Consider the following 14,513-nt stretch of genomic DNA (forward strand, 5'->3'; position numbering starts at 1 on the left):
CTGGACTAATATTAATATTTTGGGCCAAAAGTCTACAATTCTTCTAAAAGCTGGGCTAATATTAATATTAATATTTGGGCTAATATTATTTATATGGGCTGGGGAGCATTGCTGGGCTGTTCTATCTCCGCCTCTGCACCCACCCCTCACCCATCTCTAGCATCACCAAATGAGGCGAAGCTTCTCGTCGGGCCGATGTCGCGAAAGCGCTTGTCGTTGCTTGCAGCACTTCATCACGTTGACAACGTTGCTATGAGCAAGGTTGATTTTTTCGTTTCACGAAGATACCATTTCGATCTTTTTGAAGAAGCAACGGCACCCAATCGCTATTTATGCATGCGAACGTGCGTAGGGGCAGCACTGCTTCCTGGTATTAGTGTGTTCAATTGTAGGTTATGGTAAGGAGGTGCTAGTGATGTGATCTGTGTGAGGTGGTAGTTTATGGATCTACCGTGGATGGTTGTGAATTTGTTGTTTATCCAAATTTTTGGGATGGTTGTTGACATTTTGAATATGATGACGATTATTTTTTGATCTGTATGGTAGTTCAGTTGTTGGCAGTAGTGTAGACTTCAATGGTTTTATTGATGGCAATACAGGTGGTCGTGATGAGGTGGCATGCATTTCTTTCTCGACGATGTTGGTAATGGTGTTATTGGTGGAGTGCTGATAGCAACTAAAAATAGGCGTGATCAAGTATTTGCTTATTGTGACTGATTACCACCTATTCTATGTTAATTGTGATCGATTATAACTTGATCACATTATCACAGTTAAGACTGACCTGACGATATATAGTCACTTGAACACAAAATTGATCATAGTTAATCACACTAAAAGCAAATTTGGTCACGATTAATCACAGATAGAACAAGTTTGTGACCTGGTCTAATACAATCATAATTAAATGATCACAAACAATCAAATAGAAGATAAATTTTGGTCACAATTAGTTACATATAACATAGGTTAGTTACTTGGTTACATATAATCACAAATCTTAGTGAAACAACATCAATATAGTTACAAACAATAAATCTAATTACAGATACTATAGTTAATCACAAATCTTGTCACTTATAATACACAACTACCACTACCAAAATTTCTGGAGATTTTTCTACATATAAGGGTGGGGTGGGGTGGGGTGAAAGAAATCATATTCAGTTTCTAGAAAACCTTCTACCTTGAGGTGGGGTGAGGAGTAATCTCCCAAACAAAATTCAATTTCTGGAAATGTTCAAGTGGGGCTAGGTGGACGGTGTAAGATGGCTGGGAATTGGGATATATTAGCACCTGAATTTTGAAATAATTTGACAAATTTTGTAAATTTTGAAATGTAATTCTTACATGTAGAAGTTATGTATTATTCCCAAAATTTATACTGTCCGTTCGAAAATTTTGAAAAGCAACAAAATAGTAACTTTTAAAATCACATCGACGATACATGTTTGTCTTCGAAAATATTTGATAATATTATGATGATGATGCAAATGAATATCATCTAATTAATATCCATTTAATAATTGTATACAAGCTTAAATAATTATAATAATAATAATCCCTTTTGTTTACCGAAAAATGTTAAATTTGAAACATACAACATTTCTAGAATAAAAGTTTACCATTCTTCAAGCAATTGCTTCTCCAGCACAGCTTTAAAACCTTTAATATGATAAGTGTGCTCGATGATTTAGGATTATCACGCAAGGATTATAACCCATGAAATTTATAGGTTTCAAATACTGCTCCGATGAAAAATAGTTCTAGTCTCTAATTTATTGCTCGCATTGTAAGTTGATCCCTAAATTTAAAAATAAACAAGATCATCACCATTTCATTGTTATTACACATTTAGTTCTTGTGGACATACACAAATTCTACGTTGTCCTACACAAAGGGGTTGAAATATGACCACCAGAAGGAACGGTCTTCATCAGGAAGTATACAATACAGCCATGTTAAAAGACAACATGAGATCAACATTGATATTATTTGGTCAAGTGTACTGGATAGGGACACTGAATTACCATATTTTAGACTAGCAGTAAGAAAACTCAAGTGCATAAATGCAGGATAGAAGAATTTTGCAATGTGATTCAATCTTGTGCGTACATTCTATAACGAGCAGAAGGATATTACCTTGCCATATTCTTCAATTTAATCTTGGGAGTGTAAAAGATAGTATGACAATTGTCGAAGGAGAAGAAAAATGATTTTAGTGAGCCCAAAGCAAGCTAAAATGTATCACCCTTGACCAAAATCCAAATTATAGCAAGTGGGATTGCAAGGAAAGGGACAATCAATATGCTTTGCTGTTTTTCGGTTGAAGTACCAATCACCCACAGATTCTGCAATCGTCTGTTTTACAAGCAGGAACAAACAGTTAATTCTTTTGCAATAAAAATAGGAGATTCATAAGAGACAATAACTAGTGTAGTTCTAAAACAGTGTTCAAATTTTATAAATTCGGACAGCTATATATAATGTTCGACATTTATCAAAGTGAATCACATAGACCAAAAAACACGTGCGTTTCCACCTGCAAAGAGGAGGAATTAGGGAGCTAATAAACTGGCTATCTCATGATCTATTTTGCACTTGGCTTAAGCTGGGCTCAAGTACTTGAATGAGCTTTTTGTTGAGTTTGAGATGCCTCGAGTACTCACTCAGTCAAGGCTCGAACTGGGCTGACATGGTATGGGTATCAGGATGTCCAATTGGGCATTGGCTGGAGCATGAGTAAACTAATTTAAAGTTTGTATCAGCCACAGGGAGCATTCAAAATGGAAAAAAAGTTGTGCGCTCGTGTCCAGCTTGAGCTATATTTTCAGCTTTGAACTGACTTCAAGCATTAGCAGTATTTATTGTTAGAGCTCATGCTGAAGCCGAATACTCAGCTTGGCTCTTTTGACTCCTGGAGGGACATCTTTTAGCATTCTTATGAATATTTTATCATCTCAAATTAAGAACTTCAACTGATCTTTACTGGAATAAAAAGAAAATATAACTAACTTTGTTGTTGATTCTGGGAGAACTGGGTGAATGCCATGTCTCGGCGATCCATGTTTGGCAGTGAACAAAACATGAATTTATAAACATCCCTGCTTCCTCATTTTGTTGAAATTCAATGAGTGTCTTGAGCAATGCATTTCTAAACCCTGTGCAAGAAAATGCATCAGTCAGGCACAAATACAGAATGTTTGACCATTTCTTCCCATCTCATGTCAATGGAATATAGAAATTAATGACATTTGTGATAAGCTAGCTGCACTCAGAAACCCCTAATTTCCATCAATGAAGGCAGGATAGTGGTTTTAAAAGATTCAGTTCTCCCTTGACTACACTCTAAATCACGTAAATCTCTCCAGCATTAGCTCACTTGCTCCTGTTCTAGCTCTTACTCTAGAATGCTCTTAAGCTCATGTTTGAAGGGCATTTTTTCATAACTTTTTTCTCTACTTACTCATTTTCAACCAACATTCACATAATAAATATTCTGCGCATAAACCCAAAATTTTTTCCTTACTTTTTAAATCACACATCCTCCAAAAATTCACTATTCAAAACATTGTTTTTCCCAAATAATGGCCTAAATGGATGTTAGTTTAACAATTTTTTCTTTGGACACTATGCTCCTGCTTTCTTGCCCACTATTAAGTTAGGTTCCTCTTCCATACTACTCTCATGAAAATCCAGTCAGAAAGTGTTAGATACAGTTAGTTATGCTGGTACATTACAGTACCTTGCAACACTTCAAGCAGTTCGGGATTACAATTGTGTATGTTTAGCCTGCATCGACGCCAGCTTTCATTAGGATCTGATGCATCAGGTACCAAAATATTTCTTATCTGAAGGAGGGGGGGGGGAAAAAAGAGAAAGATCCACTCCTATAAACATACTTGAAAAAAAGACGAGAAACAACATTTAAGGTGTACAGTGGGAAAAAGGAAATTACCTGCCAAAAATCATATGCTGGGTTGACAAGGAAAACTGGGGTCTTTATACTTTTTATAAATTCTTGAGGAAAGAAACACTGTCAACACGGTCTTGCCCACTATTAAGTTAGGTTCCTCTTCCATACTACTCTCATGAAAATCCAGTCAGAAAGTGTTAGATACAGTTAGTTATGCTGGTACATTACAGTACCTTGCAACACTTCAAGCAGTTCGGGATTACAATTGTGTATGTTTAGCCTGCATCGACGCCAGCTTTCATTAGGATCTGATGCATCAGGTACCAAAATATTTCTTATCTAAGGGGGGGGGGGGGAAAAAAGAGAAAGATCCACTCCTATAAACATACTTGAAAAAAAGACGAGAAACAACATTTAAGGTGTACAGTGGGAAAAAGGAAATTACCTGCCAAAAATCATATGCTGGGTTGACAAGGAAAACTGGGGTCTTTATACTTTTTATAAATTCTTGAGGAAAGAAACACTGTCAACACGGTAAATGCAAGTTAGGTAATCAACTGAACAACAAAGAAGGAAAGCACATTGCCATGCCTAATGTCATAGGAAATGGGAAGAAACATTTCCTGATTTATTTAAAGAACAAAAAACGCACCTTAGAAGGTTCTGATCTAGCAACACATTCCTTGTTTAAACTTCTTGATACACCCTGGAATCGTGATAGTTTAGCATGTAACATCAATAATCATTCACAGATGGTTATACTTTCAAGATATATAAAGGCTCTAGAAGTAATTACCATATGGTCTTGCAAGAAATGTCGAACCAAATGGAAAAGGAAAATGGGGAGCATAGCAATGAGGTACTTTCAGAAAGCCCACCCACCCACACACAAAAAATAATAATAATAATAACAATAATAAATAAATAAATAATAAATGACCCTTCACAGAAGTCACTCAAAAAAAAGTATTTCGTGGCAGGATCAATACATTATTTCATAGCAAGGCGGTTTTCTCTTTACTAAAAATCATGGCAATTTTTGCAATACAGGAAGCTACTTATTTTGTACAATTGAGGAAATGAACTTTTTAAATCATGTCTACTTCCAGAATCACTATAATGATAAATACAAATAATTATAGCAGTAGTGTTCATGGTTGTTTCCATGTGCTCAGTACATACTACATACACTAGAAAGGCTAATGAAGACCTACAAAAAGAAGATTTCACAGTAAGCTTTATGTTTGACCCCCCAAGTCACAAATCATTTAACTAATGGGGCTAGAAAAAAAGAGTATTTCGAGAGATCTATTGATTTTAGAAGTGGAATTCAATGTCTCTATTGATATATAAATGCATTTTTTGTATGTTACCATTATCTTTCTGCAGTTTTATAAGGATTTCAATATAGAAATTTGGCTATAAGATCATCTCCAACGACAATCTAACAAGAAGTTACATGTTTTCCGATAAGATTCGAACACACTCTCCAACACTCCCAAGACTTTCATGAAAGGGAATTTTTTAGCCAATAAATATACCAGCTGCTACAGAATTTTTGTCACGTTCTGATGTTAAACAACATAGAAGCTAAAATATTGGTGAAGCTTGAGAGATTTCACATTGAGCTTTATATTGTCCTAAACCATAAACCATTTGAGCTAATGTCACTAGAAATAGATTATTACCAAATTTAGAAGTCATATTAGTAGTTAGTACCCTGTCCCAAATAATAAAAAATAAAAAATAAATCCAACATTTTACCACGTATCTGCACCCTTGGTCATGGGACGAGATATTTCGGACACTATAATACACAAACAATTCATGCCCAGGACATGAAATATAAGTTACCATGTTATATGTGCTTTGTTTTATAGGCCTGTTAGCCCATGTTGAACAGGGGGACAAATGCTGACACCCTTAGACACACACCGTTAAATCCCTTGACCAGACAAGTCCAAAATAAAAATAAGAACAAACCTTTGCACATCTTTAACACTTCTCGGACAAGGTTGAACAGTGTTATACACTCAACTCCACAAGCAAGTGGGAAAGTTGAAATATTATTTTCTTGCATTATGATAAGAAACATCTTGTAAGTTTGCCAAAAGTTATCGTATTTGAATGACTAAGTTATATTTGATTGCAATTTCATTGGAAGAGCATGAAGGGATAGTAAATTATTTTTATTAATATACCTAAGCTATGTGCAAGTCGTAATAGATTTTATTCATTTGATATTCTAGAATATTCCTTAGCTGGTTAGCAAAAGGGTAAAAATGTGATAGAAAGTTGGTAAGAGTCTATAAATATAATAAGGGGGGAGCCGTGATATGGATCGAGGAAAATAGTGGGAAAATTGGGAGAGTCCAGGCCTCTCGAATGCCTTGGAAATTGTCATTTTATTTATGTTGAATATCAATATAACATTAAAAGTTTTTCATTGATTTGCTTCAAGAGTTAGGTGTCTATCAAATTGGTGTCCAGGCCTCTCGAATACCTTGAAAATTGTCATTTTATTTCTGTTGAATATCAATATAACATTAAGTTTTTCATTGATTTGCTTCAAGAGTCAGGTTTCTATCAAATTGGTATCAGAGCACTCGATTCTAGGAAGATGGAAACAAAATTCAGCGAGGAATTGGAGGAAAAATGGAGCTCGCTATTCAAGCGATTTGATCACATAATGTTGCAACGAGGAGGAGACCGAGCAAACGATTCGGGATTGGATTCGCTAGGTTGACTAAACATATCAATATTCTACGATGGAAATCCAAATTGGTGGCTATGGAAAGCAGAGGAGATTTTCGCAAGGAATCAATTGTCGAAGAGGGAAAAGGTGGAAGCCGCTACGGCATGTTTGGACGGTGAAGCTTGGGAGTGGTTTCAATGGCTAGATCATCATCGACCCGTGCAAACTTGGAGGGAATTGAAAGAGGGAATGATAGCCAGATTTCGTCCGTCCATGGGAAAGAACTCACCGGAGCATACTTTCGGTTCTGAAATTCCAATCAAGTCTGATGAGGCAAGCGTGAGTACTGAAGGTAAGAAGGGCAGAGAAGAGACTTGGCCAGTGGATAATCGCGATCGGAAGTTGCTCGAAAGCCTGATCGGAATCTGTCCTTCCGTCAGCGGCAAAGAACCGGTGTTTCAATCGCAACTATCGGAAGAGAAGAATAAGCTGGAGTATGTTGTGCAAGGGATACCTTTGGATGGGCTGAAGGAAGAGACGAGGAAGACAACGATGCAGCAGAAGGAAGAGATTTTTGTCGATGGGCTTGAAGCTAGGGCTGCAATTTATTTTAAAAAACATGTGGGCTTGGTTGTGGGTATGGCCCAATCTGTAGAAGACAACTTACAATCAAAACAAGTCCACGGAGAAGTAGGCCCAATTCACAATACTATAAATAAAATGCTTATACAGGCTGTTGGCGGACACACTAAGGTCCCGTCTGGAGAAGATCAGTCAGGCAAACATGTTGAGAAATTGGGTCGTGGCAATGAGTACTGTAAAAGAAACTGCCAAACTAGCAAAGGTCTTAAGCTTCAGAAAGATAAGAGTAAAAGAGCAGCAAAAATGGAAGATGGTTTCGTTGGTGAGAAAAAAACCAATCAATTTTTCTGCAGGTATTGGAGAAGAATGACTGAATTTCGTCACAGCAAGAATGAAATTGTAGGGAAGATAAAGGAGCATGGGTTCATGGGGCATTCTCCCACGGTTGGCATTACTAATTTTACTCACAGACCTTTGATGAACTATCGAGGCAAAATATTCCGAAGGGAACATTCAGACTTGGAGTTGGGTGAATTTAGTGAACCCATTCCTGATGAATATGTTGTGTTTGATAAAATCCCTGAGTCTAAGAAACAATGCAAGAGGGAAAATTCTTTTAAAAAATCTGAAATCAAATTGATAAACTGGAAGTACTGGAACTCAGATTCAAGTAAAGGAAAACCTTCTAATAAGATTCTAAGGGTAGGGGCAACTGGCTATGGAGTTGCCTTGGATATTATACTTGTGATTGTTGCTCAACTGAATAAGTCCTTTCACTTCAAAGGGTGAAAATGTCCCCTTTAAGTGGTGACCTTAACTGGATTTCTTACAGAAGAATTTGTGGGGTTGTATGATGAAGACGCAACAACTTCCACCTTGAGGACAAGGTGGATTTCGGAGGGGCAAGTAGTGATACCCTCACATTCAATGTAAGTTGTTATTTATTTGCTATTCTAGAATATTCCTTAGTTGGTTAGCAAAAGGGTAAAAATGTGATAGAAAGTTGGTAGAGTCTCTATAAATATAATAAGGGGGGAGCAATGATATGGATCAAGGAAAATAGTGGGAAAATTGGGAGAGTCCAGGCCTCTCGAATGCCTTGGAAATTGTCATTTTATTTCTATTGAATATCAATATAACATTAAGTTTTTCATTGATTTGCTTCAAGAGCCAGGTTTCTATCAAATTGGTGTCCAGGCCTCTCGAATGCCTTGGAAATTGTCATTTTATTTCTATTGAATATCAATATAACATTAAGTTTTTCATTGATTTGCTTCAAGAGCCAGGTTTCTATCAAATTGGTGTCCAGGCCTCTCGAATGCCTTGGAAATTGTCATTTTATTTCTATTGAATATCAATATAACATTAAGTTTTTCATTGATTTGCTTCAAGAGCCAGGTTTCTATCAAATTGGTGTCCAGGCCTCTCGAATGCCTTGGAAATTGTCATTTTATTTCTATTGAATATCAATATAACATTAAGTTTTTCATTGATTTGCTTCAAGAGCCAGGTTTCTATCAAATTGGTGTCCAGGCCTCTCGAATGCCTTGGAAATTGTCATTTTATTTCTATTGAATATCAATATAACATTAAGTTTTTCATTGATTTGCTTCAAGAGCCAGGTTTCTATCAAATTGGTGTCCAGGCCTCTCGAATGCCTTGAAAATTGTCATTTTATTTCTGTTGAATATCAATATAACATTAAGTTTTTCATTGATTTGCTTCAAGAGTCAGGTTTCTATCAAATACTTCACAAAAGAAGGGCCAAAATGTGTTTAAGAAAATAGATTAACAGCTAAAGTGGCTGGGGTGAGTCTTCCTACAAGGCTGGACGCTCGGTTCTAGACATTGCTTCTAATGTTATTCTTGGGAAAGGGAGTGCTAAGAATTACAAAGTGACAACAAATAGCCCATGCACATACAAAATCAAAGCTCATAAAGTTTTAGGCGCAACCTGGAGATGCACAACATCGCGATAAAAGAATTCTATGGTGTGATTTCCGGCAATATCCTTCCTGAAATTGACCATAGAAGCAAAATTTTTAGTCTGTCTTAAAGGAAATGATCTGAAAATCAAACCTGATAAACTTCAAACATCCTTTGGCTACATTATCTTGACATCATAACTGACGAAAATATTAATCCAGAAATATATAAGATCCATGTTGAGATGGAATGATGGGATACAAATGGTCAATTTAGGTTTTTGGAATAAAGGTGTCCCAGATGAAGTTCTCAATCCAAAACTTGTTTTTTTAATTCTTTTGTCAAAGTTTGTGGGTTTCAAAGTTTTCTGATTATAAATTAAACAAACAAGCTCTCACCCAAACATAGTCTCACAAAATATCTTGCTCTCTACCTCGCATATAACACATATAAAGCAGGCCATGAAATTACAGCCTTATTGATTTTATGTTCATATAGCAGAAAAGATTTTAAGACCATGAGAAGGGAAACTGTGCAAGAAGGAAAAGTGTTCAAAGACAAATATGACAGGAGCAATGGGAAATTTGCAATATATGAGCTTGTATATAGAAACTTCCATTGGAGATGAACCTCCCATCCTGTGAAAAGGTAGGCCATCTTTGTATACACTTTAGCAAAGAACTCTTTGTAGAGTCAGAGGAAAGTTAAAAAGTGGCGGTCCCAACAAAAACAAGTACAATCAGGAAAAAAAAATTCATAAAATAGTGCAAAACACATACTTGTTGAGGAAAAAACCTGCATCAGCTAGACACTTGACATTAGCATCTTTTGGCATAATCTCTCGAAAGTCATCACAATGTATGAGAGTGGCCAAACCACCTGCAGAGCATCCTGTAAGAAGGGCCTGTAAAGTTATACAAAGCATCTATAAGAACCTGCAATTTTGTAATTTGAAGGCGGCATGACCCTTAACAAAAAGAAACAATAATCCCATACATCTTCGCAGGACAAAAATATAATTTGACTCTATTTGAATAGATGAATTTACTGACGGAAGCATCTTGGCACTGAGGCCAAACCAGCAAGTAATAATTCAATCTATTTTGGTAACTATATGAAGGAAAAATGAGAGAAATGGACGCTTGGGGAGCAGTTAAATATCAAGTCATAATTTAGTGCTACAGTGACTAAGGAATCCGGAAATGGCATTTCTATAAGGCACAACAGAAATTTATTCACCCAGAAGAATCCATGCCTAAAGCAACTATAGAATTTTGACAACAAATTTATATACAAGCCAAATAATTTTTAGCTCAACAAGAATAAAACTTCAAGCAAAGTATTGTACTAAGTTCTGGTTGATAAAGACCCTTTAGCCACAGAAAAAGAAAATGTAAAGAGAAAAGTCAAAGTAAGTACCTGTTTAGCAGTAGACATTCCTATTGTTAAGAGCTCGTCCATAAGTGTGTTCCAGATAAGCTGGCCTCGAAAGAAAAGCTTTGTTCCATTCTGGTATAGAAAAAAGCACGATACATATATACTTATTTAATGATATACAGTCTTCACATATTTCCTTTTGATGCTAGAAAGATCTATAATATTTTCCATAATTTCCAAAAGGCAGTAAAATGTGCTGCAAACTCACTTTAAACTCACTCTCAGGGTGCCCAGAAAAGGATGCTCCATCGCAATATCGTATCTTTACCCGGTTCCAGTTGAAAAAATCTGAATGAAAAATGATCGATATATTAAAGTAAATCTTCATCAAACAAATTGTATATGACATTGAGAGGATTGAATCCTCAGCAAGCACAAGTAGGTACAGAAATTAGACCCCAGTATTTAACTAATGGATTTTAAGGCAGTACATATGCACAGAACGCATGGTCACGTAATCTTTACTACTGTGGCTTAGCATGTATAAAAACAAGTACGAAATTGCGGAACTCCAAGTCAGGAAAATGAATAAATTTAGAATGGGGAAAAGAGCATAAAAAGCATAACAAGAACACCACAATTCAACCAAAAGCCTTGCAGAATATAGTGTTCAGAAACACATAAAAGCCATAGTGAAAAATGTGAAACTCAGGATACAGTGTTGATGAAATTTCTTAAATGGTAAGTATGGGCAAAAGTTAGAACAATGTACCAGGATTTTGGAGTGGGTTGCAGCTCAAAAGTCCAGAAAACTGAACTTGATGGTCCATATATTTGGACGAACCTAATGCTGTTCTCTTTCGAGAAGAACACGATGATATGGTATTGCACCATCCTCCACCCTACAAATATACCAAAAATAAATAAAATAAATTATCTCCAACACCAATTAGAAAAGAAAATCTTGCACAAGTACTTGCAGAATTGCAGCATATAAACACCGGCTACATTACAACTAATACACAGATAGGGTAGGAACTTAAACATGTAGTTCAATGCCAGATTGTTCAAAATTCTTTTACATTTGAGGGTACATATAATTTTTATAAACAGAGAAAGCACCCCTATTCTTCTTATTAACAGAGAAAGCACTTCAATCATCACACAGAAAATCAAACTCGACCAAATACACATATATTTTCACTAATAATAGTAATTGTACTAAAGATTGGTGATACTGCATTGGCATGTCATAGAACTTGAAAGAGCAAGACCCCAGAAGTTAGCCATTGAAATTGACGAACCCAAACCTATATAAACCGCATAAAGGAAGCCCATACTTCCAACGATGTGGGATTCAGGTTCCCATACACCCTAATAAAAACCATGACAAACCACCACGCTTTCAACTCGACATCCACGTTGAGCAGGTGCCCGTACACCATAAGTGGTGACCAAGACCAGAAAATATGGCGTCTGCTCTGATACCATTGTCGTATAACTTGAAAGTGCCAGACCCCAAAACTAGCTCAAGCCATATAAATCTCACAAAGGAAGTCCATACTTCCGATGTGGGATTCAGGTGCCCATACACCTCAATGAAACCATGACAAATAAGTACATCAATTATCATCAATCATCATGTACAATACATAGCCATCAAATCCATCTAAATAAAAATGCATGCAATAACCAAAAAGAATCACAGTCTAAGGGTCATAAAGAAGTGGTAAACAGAAAACCTCAATGTGAAGAAGCCAACTGTCAGATCCAGATCCAAATCCCCTCTGCATATGATACCCAGGTACGCTTCCGTCCAAACAAACTGCAACAAGTCCACATAAATTTGAATATAGGTCTATACAAATAGTTATCGATCAGCAGAAGCAAAACAAGACAGAGAGAGAGGTATAGCTACAGGCGGTATTTTGTTGAGCTTTGCTTAAAGGGGTGAAGGGCACCCACTCTGAAACTGTATCTGTGTTTGAAATTGGGTTTGTATTTGTACGTGAGTCCGAGATGATAGAGAGGGTGAAGGTGAGGAGGAGCACGGCGAGTATGACGGCGGCGATTGTTGACTCTCTGTTGGACCATTGACGCCACCATGAAAAGATTCCTCCTCGAAGAGGTCTGTGTTGGTTTGCCGGCATTGAACTGGAAATGCAACAGCGAATTTACCCACTTCAATTACGATTCCGATTCCAATTTTGAATCAGAATCTTAGAGATGCTTGGATTGCAAGCGCTAAGCAAATACGCCGGTAGTTTGTGGTGATAATGGTATTTTTAAAAGGATTCATTTTTGTACTTCGGAAGTCAGCGCACGTTACAGTAAAACAAACGTCACCAAACCCCAAAAAAATAAAAATTAAAAAATAAAATACTTAAGTTAAAAAAATACGAAAAATATTTCATTTGCAGTCTTTCGTAGTTCCATTTTTTTACCTCAATTATTTTATGTTTATGCATTTATGTCATCAAGTCTGCATGTGAAAATATCTAGGATTTGTTCGATAGTGATTATAAGAATTAATTTTTTGATCATTAGAGAAAAATGGATCCCACCAATAAAAGAAGAAATAGAAAATGACGACTAACTTAGTGAAGAAACAATCAAAAAATTTATTTTTTGGGGTGAAAAATCAGAACCAAATATGCACCTAATATGGGAGGTTCGTAACTATGCACAACTCTTACATAGAGTATTAGCTGTAATTTGTTCAAATTGAAAAATGAGAACTAGGATGTTTCAAGGGGGGAAAGTCACGAAAAATAAATGAAAAAAACAGTGAAACCAAATTCAAGGGCCAGGGCAAAATTGTCTTTTAGAGGCCAGACCCAAGGTCTCGGGTTTTGAAGCTGCAACCTTGAAATGACGCACTGCGATCAAGAGTAGAAACCCACAATCTCGGTCGACTCGTTAGGCTATTATTTGGTTCAAAACTTATGGTTTTTGAGACTTTTTATAGTTGTGACCCTTTAACCAAAATGTGGTTCATCTACATAAATTGAAGTTGTTAGATGGAAATTAAACATGAAATAACATCTATAACAAACTCCAAACTTTCATAGCATGAAAACATTCAGAATTTTATCGTGTCATTAAAGTCGTTTTGAATTTTTCAAAAGCTTGTATCCTCAATGTTATTTGCTCCATAATAAATCTCAAAATTCGAGTGGGGCAAATATCACTTTACGACAGCATTCTCAAATGTTTAAATCTTGTTTCGTTTTTTCCAGCATTCGAATTTCTAGTTTTCTCTTCATCTATTTTTTTCAACAATCTCAAACGATATTTTTCCAAATGGAGAATGGTAATGCAATGGCTACTATCAAATTTATTAATCAAAGATTTGGTGAGGCTCGACCATTTTGATCAAACTTCACTTCATTGACAGGGCAACATCAAAGTTTTCTATTGACAACTTTGAAGATAATTTACATACTTGATCCTCATTTGGCCCCAAAACCAGAACCAAGTGCAATGGGGACCAAGCAAAAGAAACGACAAGAAGATGAATAAAAATACATCATCGACAAGGAAAATATGATATGTCAGGTTCATATTCTGAATGCACTTTCCAACCGATTATATGATCTACATACCAATACATTGTTGGCAATGAAATTTTGGAAGCACTGGACAATAAATACAAATTCGAGAAGGCACCAACAAATTCTTAATTTCTAACTATTTTAACATTATATTTTTGGATAACACTCCGTTGTTACCACAAAAGTATGAATTGCAAGTAGTTATCAATAAACTGAAGGCAGTTAAAATTGAACTTTCTAAGATGTTTTGACCATTGAGGGTCAAAATATAACCAACCTAGAAGTTTATGACGATTGGACTGACTGTGCACACACATCAATCGAGCATTAAATAAGTAAAAAATTATTTTTGTAGCTTGACTTGGAAACCTTTAGAGAAATTTAAGCAATTTCAAATACGAGAGAGTATAGCAAACTATCTAATGAATTAATTTTTGCTTATGAAACTTTGACGAATAACTAA

General features: G+C 36.0%; 1 protein-coding gene across 1 annotated transcript; it reads right to left on the reverse strand.

The window, feature by feature from the left end:
* Positions 1-1,754: 1,754 nt before the first annotated feature.
* On the reverse strand, positions 1,755-12,779 carry LOC111385106 (pectin acetylesterase 5-like). The gene is made up of 12 exons (XM_023009472.1): positions 12,415-12,779; positions 12,239-12,321; positions 11,269-11,398; positions 10,765-10,844; positions 10,539-10,628; positions 9,899-10,023; positions 9,148-9,208; positions 4,569-4,622; positions 4,362-4,439; positions 4,150-4,255; positions 3,016-3,161; positions 1,755-2,361 (listed from the first exon to the last, which is right to left on the reverse strand). The coding sequence occupies exons 1-12, from the start codon at positions 12,644-12,646 to the stop codon at positions 2,248-2,250; spliced, it is 1,299 nt and encodes a 432-aa protein (XP_022865240.1). The 5' UTR covers positions 12,647-12,779; the 3' UTR covers positions 1,755-2,247.
* Between the last annotated feature and the right edge of the window lie 1,734 nt (positions 12,780-14,513).

The sequence above is a fragment of the Olea europaea genome, unplaced genomic scaffold (assembly GCF_002742605.1).
Source record: "Olea europaea var. sylvestris unplaced genomic scaffold, O_europaea_v1 scaffold309, whole genome shotgun sequence".
NCBI lineage: Eukaryota > Viridiplantae > Streptophyta > Magnoliopsida > Lamiales > Oleaceae > Olea > Olea europaea.